Source organism: Python bivittatus, unplaced genomic scaffold, assembly GCF_059951505.1.
Source record: "Python bivittatus isolate LINGU-HERP-01145 unplaced genomic scaffold, Pbiv_v1 ctg000480_np1212, whole genome shotgun sequence".
Classification (NCBI taxonomy): domain Eukaryota; kingdom Metazoa; phylum Chordata; class Lepidosauria; order Squamata; family Pythonidae; genus Python; species Python bivittatus.
In genome coordinates this window covers 44,106,074-44,119,577 of record NW_028277075.1, presented here as the reverse complement: position 1 = coordinate 44,119,577, position 13,504 = coordinate 44,106,074, and the positions used below count along the sequence as shown (strand labels likewise).

The window sequence follows — 13,504 nt, the reverse complement described above, 5'->3', positions numbered from 1 at the left end:
TCTGCAGCTGGGGTGATTATACATTCACCCTTAACTTTTTCAGCTTCTAAGGGCTGTGGGATGATTGGTGCTGATCCACTGACTTAACCAGAATGGGGTGAGAAGAGATGAGAAGGGCATCAGGATGACACAGGGGCATAAAGCCTTGCAGATCTTTTTGAATATGCTCTTCACTATGAAAAAAGGAAGGGTAATATGCTTTCAAGTTGTGATTGGTGCTTGGTGACTACATGGAAAAATGGCAGTTTTCTTGGCTGTAGTATATTGGCTATTGTCATCTTCTGGGATGTTTTTGACTTCCTAGTCGAGCTTATAGTCCTGATATTCCCTGGTAACCTCCCATTAAAGTGCTAACTAGGCCTGATCCTCCTTAGTTTTCAAGCCTAGACAAGATTAGTGAGATGCTGCCACCTGCTGAGACATTATGAAAAGCAGATTCAAAAATTTACAAAATGAATTAGTACCCCTATTTTGACCATTATTTAAGAAAATTTTCAAAAAGAAAATTGCAATATCCAAAATCGACATTTTTATTATTGAAGCTTGGTGGTAAAATGTGGGCACTGCAAATTGGATTCTAGGGATTCAGGTGGAATTTAAAATCATAAATAACCTGTCCATAGACTATAGGAATTTGATATCATTTAGATATGGAAATCACCCTTATATTTTACAGGCAGTTCAGCTGCCCAACAGGCAGTTATACTTAGCTTTGTACTGAAGGACTAGCCTCAGTGTAAGAATGAATAGCCTGGCAATTAACTATACAGGTGAAACTTGAAAAATTAGAATATCGTGCAAATGTTCATTTATGTCAGTAAGGCAACTCAAAAGGTGAAACCAATATATGAGATAGACGCATTACATGCAAAGTGAGATATGTCAAGCCTTACTTTGGTATAATTGTGATGATTATGGCGTACAGCTTATGAAAACCCCAAATTCACAATCTCAGAAAATTAGAATATTACATGACATCAATAACACAAGGATTGGAAATAGAACAATATCGGACCTCTGCAAAGTATAAGCATGCATATGTACTCAGTACTTGGTTTGGGCCCCTTTTGCAGCAATGACTGCCGCAATGCGGCATGGCATGGATGCTATCAGCCTGTGGCACTGCTGAGGTGTTATGGAAGACCAGGATGCTTCAATAGCGGCCTTCAGTTCCGTTGCATTGTTTGGTCTCATGTCCCTCATTTTTCTCTTGGCAATGCCCCATAGATTCTCTATGGGGTTCAGGTCAGGCGAGTTTGCTGGCCAATCAAGCACAGTAATCCCATGGTCACTGAACCAGGTTTTGGTACTTTTGGCAGTGTGGGCAGGTGCCAAGTCCTGCTGGAAAATGAAGTCAGCATCCCCATAAAGCTTGTCTGCAGAAGGAAGCATGAAGTGCTCCAAAATCTCCTGGTAGACGGCTGCATTGACCCTGGACTTAATGAAGCAGTGGACCAACACCAGCAGATGACATGGCTCTCCAAATCAACACAGACTGTGGAAACTTCACACTGGACTTCAAGCATCGTGCATTGTGTGCCTCTCCATTCTTCCTCCAGACTCTGGGTCCTTGGTTCCCAAATGAGATGCAAAAGTTGCTCTCATCAGAAAAGAGGACTTTGGACCACTGGGCAACAGACTAGTTCTTTTTTTCTGTAGCCCAGGTAAGATGCTTCTGACGTTGTTTGTTGTTAAGGAGCGGCTTGACAAGAGGAATACGACATTTGAAGCCCATGTCCAGGATCCGTCTGTGTGTGGTGGCTCTTGATGCACTAATTCCAGCCTCAGTCCACTCCTTGTGAAAGTCCCCAACACTTTTGAATGGCCTTTTCCTGACAATCCTCTCCAGGCTGCGGTCATCCCTGCTGCTTGTGCACCTTTTTCTACCACACTTTTCCCTTCCACATAACCTTCTATTGATGTGCTTTGATACAGCACTTTGGGAACATCCAACTTCTTTTTGCAACTACCTTTTGAGGCTTTCCCTCCTTGTGGAGGGTGTCAATGATGGTTTTCTGCACAACTGTCAGGTCAGCAGTCTTTCCCATGCTTGTGATTCCTACTGAACCAGCCTGAGAGACCATTTAAAGGCTCAGGAACCCTTTGCAGGTGTTATGGATTCATTAGCTGATTAGAGTGGGACACTTTGAGCCTAGAATATTGAACCTTTTCACACTATTCTAATTTTCTGAGATTGTGAATTTCATAAGCTGTACGCCATAATCATCACAATTATACCAAAGTAAGGCTTGACATATCTCGCTTTGCATGTAATGCATCTATCTCATATATTGGTTTCATCTTTTGAGTTGCCTTACTGACATAAATGAACATTTGCACGATATTCTAATTTTTCGAGTTTCACCTGTAAGTGAAAAAGAATTATAAAATGAAGAGGAGCCATCTCGCATTCCATGTTTTCTGCAGCTACCACGTGGGCCACCAAGAAAGGTAAACCTTCCTTGTACTGTACTGAAGAAATGCAGTAGGGAACTAGAAGGGAAACACTATTCGCTGCCAACACTTTGCACTTCTAGGTGAGGAGATCATGTTTGTGTGTATCTACCCCAATCTATATTCACATGCAATCAATTGTGACAGCTGAATTTGTCTCAGTGCTAAAGAGAAAATTGAGATACAGAAACATCTTTATAATCTTTATGTAGGATGACTAATTGTGTTGGTCTTCAGTATCCATGATAAGATAACTCTCCAGGGTGAGTTAACTGATTTCAGGACAAGCACCTAAGCCTATTACATCTTTCAGAGACACACAAGGTCACAGATATTTCAGATAGTGACAAGCCAAGAAAAGAATAATTATTTCTAAACTCAAGATACCCTACAGGGCTGACTGCCAGAACTTTGCTTGGATAGACCTGGAAGTGAAGTTTCTACAACATTTCCCATGACCCAACATAGATGGGGGAGGTATAACAGTTTGTCTTGGCCACTGGATTTGTTGTGGCTGTAACAAATATTTTGGCTCTCTTTTCTATCTAATTGCCAGTAAAAATATAAGAGACTTACCATTCAGAAAATGACAGCGGAACACAAGTCAGTTAAACAAAGGGCATTCATACTGTAAACATATTATATTCTGAACACCAAGACACAGCCAAGAGTTGTTCTGCTGCTGCCTATCCTGAGCAGTTTTCATAAAGCACTTCCCCTCACTTTTTAAGTGCCGATGTCAAAGTGGTAAATACCACATTCAAAAATAAATTTAATTAGTCTGAAAAAAACTGGGGTAATTTTTTTTTTGTTCTTCACTTTAATGCAAAATGTTTCTGCAAATTCTCCTAGGCTAGGGTGTAGCTTCTTCTATCCTTTAAAGTAATGATTTATTGCGGCTCTTGCTTCATCCACTTTTCTCACAAGATTTCTAACAAATGATAACCACACATTTTCCCAGCTTAGAGAATGAGTTGGAGGTCAGACAAGGTATGTTAGTTACATTAGTAGATGGAGGTTGTTACCACTTTGTTTTCTTTCAAGTAATGTGGAACTTGTCACATAAATGGTCTTCTTTTGAACAAAGAGATCTCTACCTGTTGTGGTACACATGTTCTTTAACCATGTACATTATGAATCATGTCCAGAAGGAAGACAGTAAATTTGGAACCGAATAAAGATGAACAGTTGATATGTGTTTGGGGAATTACTACTGAATAGATAAAGTTTGTTCTGCATCTAAAGAAGGTCCACCTAATTCTGTATCATGTTATCAGTTGTGTCCCTACTTTTTCACCCGTTTTTTTTACCCACTTTTTAAAAATGTGAGGGTCAGGTAATTTGCTTTTCATTATTTTGAAAAGTATAGCTGTTCTACTGAATATTGATAATGTAAAGTTGGGAACTACTGAAGGCTACAGAAACAAAAACAAGGCCAAGAGCCCTTTGTACCCCAAATAGTGCAGGGCTGCTCATCACTAAATCTTTCTGGAAGATATATTTCTAGAGAAAAGAACATTATGCAACTTTCCAGGAGGAGTCATTTCTTCCTATTCTCTTTGAGTATGACATGTTAGATATTTTGCAAATGTATTTGCTGCAAAACAACAACAACAACAACTGTAAAACAGCTCTACACACGCCTAGGATTGTTTCCTTAACTACATTTAATTGAAAAGATGACTGCTGCCCAAATTAATTCCACCACAGTAAGAAATGTGGCTTCCTCATTTTCTCTTGTTTTAAATTATGGACATCTGGAAGGCATGAATCATAAAAGTGATGTTACAAAAACATCTGTTTGTACTGTGTAGACACTAGTCCAGTGTGATTAGGTGATTGCATTGTTTAGTACGTTAACTCCCTTTCCCTAGAGGCAAAACAGTTTATGTCCACATTAAATTTTGAAAATCAGCCAATGCTATCTTTACAATGACAGTAGCAGAATGCTGACTTCCTTTGGGCAAACATTAATATTAGTCCATACTCTAGTTATACAATCTAAAATCAACATTGCAGAATTTAGTTTTTTGTTCCACTACAAAATGTTTATACCATTGTTTGTAAAGAAACCTCACATTCAGGAATTCATCTTGACAGACAGAAAAGACTTGCCTATAATAAAGAACCTGCAGCTTTCTAAGGTAAATTGTAAATCCAGCCAGAGAAAGAGAGAATGAATGGCAATGAGCGTTATATTTCCTTGACCAGTTTTCCCAGCCAGCCAGATGTGCGGACTTCAACTCCCAGAAAGCTCCAAAGCTGAGATAAATCCTTTGGCTTGATCCCTGGGAAATTTTTGAGAAATGTATAGGCTAATACTTAACCCCTCAATCCCTTTCATATATGCATGGGATAACTGATGAAAGCTATACATTCTATTGTACCCAGAATAGCGTTTCTATCTAACCCACTCACAATCCCCCCCGAATAAAATAATATGCAATGTTCAATCATATAAGCCACTCTCATATCTAAAGTAACATTGTTACCTAGAATGGCAAAGGGATGCTTTACAATAATTATGTTTTTTGTGACCCTCAAAGATGTTGTTGGACTCCAAAACCTACTAGTTATTGTGGCCTACAATTATTATGGCCATTAAGATCAATGTGTTTTATAGTCTAACATCTATAAGCTTACAGGTGGCAATGTATATTTTATTCACTTTGCCTGAAAAAACAAGTTGTCTTTTCATTTTTTCATGGGGGTTAGGTCTGTTCAGGCCTATTAAGTCTTGAAGATTCAATGTTACTTATAAGTTAGGTACAACACGCCTTCAAATACCAGGTGCAGAGGAATAAAAGCAGCAAGAAGATATGTCTCCAGTTCATACTTGTGAGCACACCAAAAACTCACTGTGGCTGGCCACAGTGAGAAACAAAAGGCATCAGCCTGATCTAGCAGGACTTTTCTAATGTTCAAATATGTCAGCTATTGGATTTTACTTCTATCTAGTACAATGCTTATAGTTCCTACTAAGGAACTATACTAGGTGGAATTCAGTCATTAAAGAATAGGCTTAGTTATAAATGCTGTTTATAAGTATGCCCTGAGGACAGTTCGGCCATTTGTAAATGTCAGCAGCAACCTTCTTTTCTTGATTATTTCAATTTTTACATGAAACTCAAAGACAGAGATTCCATTCTGCCCTATTTCTTCCTAGCATTTTCTCCCACATGTGCAGGGTCCACTTTTTTCAGATCATCCAAATGTTGATCCGTTGGTTATGGTAGGAATTGACCAACTGGCTCGTCACCCAAGCCTGACATTGTGGGCTGAGAGAGAGTGACTGGCCCAAAGTCACCCAGATGGCTTTCATGCCTAAGACAGGACTAGAACGCAAAGTCTCCTGGTTTCTAGCCTGATGCCTTAACCAGTAAACCAAACTGGCTCTCCCCATTCTGCCCTACAATAACGGTTAAACAGAAGGAAATTCAGGGTTCAATGATGCAGGTCTATTAAGGAAATTGCTCACCACTAGATGGAGCTACAAACAAATAAGAATTGCTATAAAAATTAGAAAAAAGAACAAGAAGACCATAGGCAAAGATATCCTGAAATATAAAAGATAACCAACAATAAAAAAAAATCAATTCATCCATTCCTATTCTGATAGGAATATATCAGAATAGGAATGATAAAATAATGGAATTGTGTCTTACAAGGTTCCATTATATCATCTTATCCAAAATGGATGTGCACGTGACAACTTTACAAGCAAATGTTACAGCGCAGAATACAATAGAATGAGAGATAAAATATCTGTAATTCTGAAAAAAACCAAAAAAATTAAAAATGGTCCATCTTTAATAGGACTTCAATATTTCTGGCAATTCATATCACATCTCTCAGGGATCGGTTTTCTTCAGCTTATCCCTGTTCAAACAAGCCATTAATTTGTCCTATTCCCATGCATGTTTCTTGATATCCCTAATATTTCTAATGGGATATATTTAATACATACACACAATTTGGAAAGCAAATACACTCTGGATTACATAGTTTGTAAGAAACAAAATACATGAATAGTTTTTTTTAGCATATCCAGATATTAGACTATAGACAAAGTGATTCTTTGTTATATCTCATATTCCTCATGTGAATAGCTTTATTCGTGAGCTGAAATTTCTGCTGGAACTTGGATCCTAGCTCTTCCAACACCTAATATGTGCAAACACAGCTATTCTTTGATCCAAAGAATGGAAATATCTAGGAAAGAGGAGCCCATTACTTCTTTGGGTGCTAGTTTCACTATCATATTGCTCAGCCAAATATATACCTTGCTACAAAAGTCTATATGAAAAACTATTTTTATTCTGTTATCATCACAGCTGCTTTTTCTGATCCTTACTTCTGGAACCTAAAACCTGGACTATCTCATCAATAATCGTAAGGAGCTACCATATATTTGTCCAATATATTCTTAATATACTGCACCATTTTAACTATGTTTAATTGAAGGAGCTAATTTTGACTCAGAAGCAGAGTATAAATGTGATTTAAGTGACAAATAGCTTTGATTGTACTCACCCACTTGTAATATCATCAGTCCTTATATTTTTCCCAAGGACATCTCCATCACTCATATAACCTGTAGCATCCATGTTGATTCCTTCAAGATCTACTTCATCACCTCCTTTGTCTGTGATATCCATGTGGCAAACATTATTGTCCCGAGATGCTGGCTGTCTTCTCAATGGTGCTGAATACATGTAACGCCCTGGTTCTGCATTGATGAATCGGCTGGCATTGGCTCTCGGAGGATATCCATTACCCACTGATGGAGCATCGCCTGCCTGAAGACGGGGACTGGACTGCCCAAGTCTCCAAGATAAGGGTGTTGGCCTACCTGTCAAACTGAGGATGCTGCGTCCGCTTATTTCAGTGGTGACATTAGTATCAAAGGTGGTCTCCAAGGTGCTTAAAATAAGAAAAGATTCAAGGTATAATAATTTCAACAAATAACTGGATTTATGGAAAACGCTAGAAATATTTTATTTAAATACTAGATGTCTGCAATGAAAGAAAAGCAAGACAGTTTTTGTTTGTTTGTTTTCATCTTACTAATAAACTATGGGGCAGAGGAATATTAAACTTTCACTAAGGTAGGCAACACATTTACTCAAGACAACCTGCAGAGCTCTATTTAATACACTTGTATCCTCTAGATACAATCGTGTTATAGTACTTCCTTGATGAGACCATTTTTTAAAATATTTTTTTAATCCCACCTTTATTATTTTTATAAATAACTCAAGGTGACAAACATACCTAATACTTCTTCCTCCTCCTATTTTCCCCACAACAACATCCCTGTGAGGTGAATTGGACTAAGAGAAAGTGACTGGCCCAAAGTCACCCAGCTAGCTTGTTGAAGATGTCAACCATAACTACTCATTGTTAATAATTGCATTATATACCTATGCTATATAACTTTATGACTTTGTGGAACTCCAATGAATAAACTTATCAAAGTGCTCTCTGTTAGGCCTCTGCTGTCTGACAGGGCTCCAGCTTTTATTCAAGGGGAGGGGAGTAATGAGGTGTCACACAAAAGCATTTACAGGCAGTCCTCATTTAGTGACCGGCAACTCAGTCGTTAAGCAAAGCAATTGCTAAGTGAAACTGCAACTGTACTTATAATCTTACTTAGCTTTCCTTTGTTTTACAGACCTGTGAAGTTTGTAAATGTGAGGACTGGTTTGCAAACTTACTTTTTCATCACCATCGTAACTGTGAACAGTCACTGTATGACACAGTTGCTAAATGAGGACTACCTATACTGGTTTGGTCTGGCACAGCCAGAGGAGGCCACCTCCTCTTCCTGCTACTGGAGGTATCCTTTTTGCATCTTCTTTTGCCCAGAAGATCCTACGTCATCGCAAACCACCATTTCAGGTCATAGGCTAGGCCTAGCTCCAATGCTGTCCTGTCACTGTTTTGGCAGTTTTATCCATATAGGAGTGGTGGTTATGCTGGTGGAGAAGGTTGTCCTGCTAGCTTAGATTCTCCCTAAATGGCCAGCTTGGGGTAGAAACTGGAATACCCCCTTTGAAATGAGCAGGAGTGATGCTGGTGGTAACTTAGCACCAGGAAATTGAGACATCAATGGCCAGAGATCTGCATCTGGATACAGCAGGAATTGTATTCTCTCATTTTTTATATTGCAAGACACACTTCATTCCCTGCCAAGTTTGCTGTGGTTGAGCAAGACAGGTCACTGTTCCCTATCTTCGTCCCTTTTCTCTGAATCAGCCATTCTTTTGCAACCTAATGGCTGCCAAACACATGGAAGCCCCAAGTGAAGCTAGTCTCACCTCACCTGCTGTTCACTGGGGTAGGCAGAAGCAAGCTACTGGAAATTAATATAAAGGCAGTAGGGAGAATGAAAGAGGTCAGCCTGCATAACATGGAAGTACTGGTTAGTATGACCAGTGAGTGGGTAATAAAGCAGTGAAGACTCTGGAACAAGGAATGTTGGAATAGTCAATCTTGCAGCCACCCGTAGCAGCATGAGTAATGACAACATTCCAGCTTTGAGTGTACAAGTCTGCTTTGCAAACACATAGCTGGATTAGTGACTGACTGCTCTCTCTCTGTCTGGACAAACCAAAAGTCACCTTGTTCAGCCAAGGGAGTGAAACCCTCAATTTTTCTTGCAACCCCCCCGAGGGGTTTGAGACACATAATTTAAAATTCCTGCTTTACAATATTGCAGGTAGCATTTTCATGTCAATATGGGTGGATATCTGTTACGGTCCTAGTTATCTTCTGAGAATGGTCTTATGTGTGGTATTGAATGTTGAAAAACCGAATATTGAAAAAAAAGCCTAACAAGCAGAAGATATAGTTGACCAGTTGATTCTGGTTTATATTATTATGAATCCTAGCATTAGTAAAATCTTTAAGAAGGAACGCAGCTGCACCGAACACCACTTGCCTTGAGTATGGTAAATCTGGAACACTTTTCTTATAAAGGACATGCTCTACTAATACATTTCAGCCTATTATTTGTTTAGATTGACTGTTGCAACACCAGAACTTTGGTAGGCCTCTGAGTGAGTCTAATGATCCCATGATAATGATCATTAAATCCAACTGATTCCAATGTATTAAAATTTAAGGAATAACATTCCCATGCTGGAAGTTTATAACTTAACTAGGAGCTGAATTAACTGAAATTGTGATGAAGCCTTTCAAATAGTGAATTTATTTTAGGCTGGGTCTGAAGTCTAAAGAAGCTTCTTTTCTTAATTTTTTTGTAGTTATGGCAGAAGGCATCTTTGGAAATATCTTTCCTGAGAAATCCATTTGGCTTTGTGCTTCCAAGTTTTAGGTGGGTCTTAAGGACTTTTCAGTTGTGTCAGGCCCTTGTGTTACATTACTGATGACTTTTTTGTATTTTGTCTTTTATTTGTACTTCTGGAATTTATTCTAGTTTTTTAAAAATTAGCATTTTTTAAAAACTAGGAGGGCTTGAGTGAAATATGTGCGTTGGTGTAAGTATAACTCCACAGTTAAATTATACTACTTCTTTGTTGTGATTTCTTCCCAAGCATTTTGCTGATTGCCTAAATTGGTAATTTCATTATGTTCCATAATGTAACAATAGACAATTTTCATTTCTATTTGAAATATTACTAATAAAACTTTTGCACTGCTTTAAAAAAATATGACCATGCACAGCTCATTAATAGAATTATAAGGCTTTGTTTATCCAAAGGCCAGGTAGGAATTCAAGTTATGTGCCTTATCAAACAGGTCAAATGCAGTTCAGCTGCTTGTTTAAAGACAATAATGTAGATCTGGTTAAAATACATTAAAAGACTTTCAGAAGTAAACCTAGGTAACATTTTAAATAGCAACCTTTGCACTTTTGTTTCTATTCAAACATCACCGAAAAAATATTTAACAAATATTTTTCCAAGGCTCAGCTTTTATATACAGCCCTCTCTGAAATGGTTTCTTCCACTACCTAAACTTACTCTTCATTAATCTCAGTAATGCCCTAATAAGGTACAGATTCTAGTTTTTCACATTAAAAAAAAATAATAATGAAGTGCAGTGCATAGTCAAATTAATCTTTGCCATTAGTGATTCATAACAATCTCTCAGAGGCAGAAAGAGTCAAGGATAGGCAACATAGTTCTATTCCTTGTAAAGAAACAATTCATGCCTCTTACCTATGGGAGACCTGAGTTCCTCGTAAGCTAGACATGGTCTCTTCTAAGTTTTGCCGAAGATCAGCTATATTCTTGACAGTTCGTAACCTGCGGGTTTCTGGATCCTCCCCTATGGAAAAATGTAACTTTTAGGTAGAAGTAACTAGACTTTATCAGTACAGAGCACGCACACACAGACGCACGCACACTTCACAATTCCAACTCAAAAATAATTTTCTATTTTTATATTAACTAAGACCCAGACTCTTTTTTTTGTTTTAACTGTTTTTCGCTAGCTGTTGCTTAATCTTGGGCTGAATGAGACATGATAGTGTATTATCCATCTGATGAACATAGGTATCTCTTGTACACTAATCTGAATGATGTTTAAAATCCAAAATCATTTATGAATGTATTAATTTTATCTCTCTTTCACTATCTCAAAAGCAATCTCAGCCTCTCACTATTATGTTTGTATCCTAGTCTTATAATCAGTATATAGAAGTTCTAGAGGTCAACATAGGTTTGAAAAATCCTGCACATTCTCTATTTAGATTCCCATCTCTCCAAACACACACTTTCATTATCTCTGGAGATATCCAATGTACATCTGAAACAAATAAATCTCATTGTTTCTGAAGGAGTGGCTTTTTTAAAACAAAAGAGTATCTCTTAAACATCTATTAAAATCTACTAATCTTCATGGCAAAAACACGCACTGATTAAAGCTAGCTTTTAACATTCCAAAACCAAGAATGATCTTCAGGCAGTCTTATACTAGAATACAGGGCTCTGTAATTTCAGGCAGATTGGAATTTAACATTTAGCATAAATTTGAAATGGAAAATTATGTTATCTACCAGACTGCTTCCTCAATAGAAAAGTACTTGGGAGAACATAGAAATATTGGAGTGCAACAATCTGATAAGGATATCATATATGAGCTCTCTAGAAAATGAATGAACAAAGGATATCCATTTTAGAGTGAGGAATAGTGCAGGAATTATTTTAGTGCACCACTTAAAATTTATTTTTGAAAGGTACCTGCATGTTATAATCCCAGAAACAGATTACAGCAATTGTTCAATTTTATGTTTCCAAAGGGAGAACAGTCCTTGCTCCTTTACCTAAATATGCTTTAGTCACCTTCAGATCAAAGCATATCTCTGTCAGAAGTTTCATTTCATTCAAGAAGTTTCCCTCAAAGGTAAGCATGCACAGAGTAATAAAACCTTAGTCTACAAAATCTTTTTGAGTGATCATCATAACAGGCAAGTCTGAGCTCTGCATGCTTGGAAAAAACTCTTCTCCATACCACTTATTTCAATATATTTTATTTAATGTATTTTACCCTGCTTTTTGTGTGTGTGTATTTAAAATGCACTTAAAGCAGCTAACAGAAATAGAATACATTTTAGACATCAGTCAATCAGAAGTGTCAGCACCAATTAATAAAGCAACTGAATAAATCCAGCACAAGGCAGAGGAAAAAAGCCACAACTGCACCTGGAAATGGAAAGAAATGAGGCTAGATGAAATTTGGGCCACAAGTAATTCTACAAAGTGGGAGCAGCCAATGAGAAATCTACCTTCTGTGAATATACTGGCTTGGCTTCATAGGATCCAGGTGGGACACAAAGACTTGCAGACTAACCTCTTCTGCTCCTCTAATAGATTGAGCAAATTTGTGCAGGTGTAAGGATTCTTAAACACTTTGTTAACATTTGTCCTACATCCAATTTTAAGAAGAATTTTGTGAAACTTGAAAGGGCCCTTTGTGACCTTAGATTTGAAATCTTAGTAATGCTTTATTAAAAATGTTAATATCTCTCTTTTAAAAAAAAAAAAATCTAAGATTACTGCAGAGGAGACCGATAAGGAAAAGTTATAGTAAAGATATATTTGTTGGCAAAAATAGTTGCCAGTTTGAATGTGCTGATACAGTAAGTGCATGGTAGATTTCCGCTCACTTCTTCTGACTAAAGATACTTCTTTTTTTAAAAAAACAAAACTTTCTGGGATCATAGAAACTTTAAACTCAGTTTACATTCTATGCAAATTAGCTCTGCATCTTATAAAAATTAGGGATTTTCCTCCCTTGGCAACAAGAGCAAAGGGGTACCTGCTTGTTTTGCATTATTTGTATTTTATCAGTTGTCATGGTGCCTCAAAAGAGGAAATCAGATGGATATTTGATTTAAAAAGAAACCTAGAATAACATTTTCCAAACCTAGGAGTTTTACTTATCTCACTTGGAAAAATATCTTTGAGTTTAAAATTCCATAGTATCTCCTAGTCTTGGGAGTGGGGAAAAATATTCTTCCTTATTACATAAATATTTTCCATACCAAAGTACAAGACTTCCCTACTTTGCTTTTGTACTTAAATGGAAGCATCAGCAGGAGGTGGCTCTTGGCTGATTAGATACTAAGCAGGTTTGTTCCTGATTAGTAACTGGATGAGCACAATCTGGGAAGTCCAGGTTTGCAGGCTAGACTCAGGAGTTGAAAACGCATCCCAGAAGAAAGCAGTTGGATATCATTTCCACATCATGCCATTAAAACTGCATGGATGCCTCCATGTTACTCCATAGGAATCAAATTTGACTTATAGATGAGTGTTTTATAAAAAATAACTTTTGAACAAATACATCTTTCCAACCACTGAAAAGAAATATTATTGAAAGTCACAACTAGAGGCTCATGTAGTCATTAACTTAGGTCCATGTAATTCTCAGTCTAATGCCCTTTAGATATGTTGAAATGGCAACTTCTAAAATTCCCAGGGAATAGTGATATAACTTAATTTGTTGAATGTATCTCTTGTCATAGTTGGGTCAGCTGTAGAAACACCAAATCTCATTTGTTACCTTTAACTGCTTCTTC

At 37.5% G+C, this 13,504-nt stretch overlaps 1 protein-coding gene across 6 annotated transcripts in view; it reads right to left on the bottom strand.

Moving 5' to 3' along the window:
* NAV2 (neuron navigator 2) overlaps positions 1 to 13,504 on the bottom strand; it is a 307,819-nt gene that overhangs the window by 137,105 nt on the left and 157,210 nt on the right. For all 6 annotated transcript variants that reach the window (XR_015797036.1, XM_088145827.1, XM_088145829.1 and 3 more), the window contains 2 exons: positions 10,641 to 10,749; positions 6,988 to 7,377 (listed from right to left, as the gene is read on the bottom strand). Coding sequence is in view for 5 of the 6 variants with exons in the window: in XM_088145827.1 (XP_088001953.1) it covers positions 6,988 to 7,377; positions 10,641 to 10,749 (499 nt within the window). In the remaining variant the exon portion in view is untranslated. The remainder of the gene's footprint in view (positions 1 to 6,987; positions 7,378 to 10,640; positions 10,750 to 13,504) is intronic.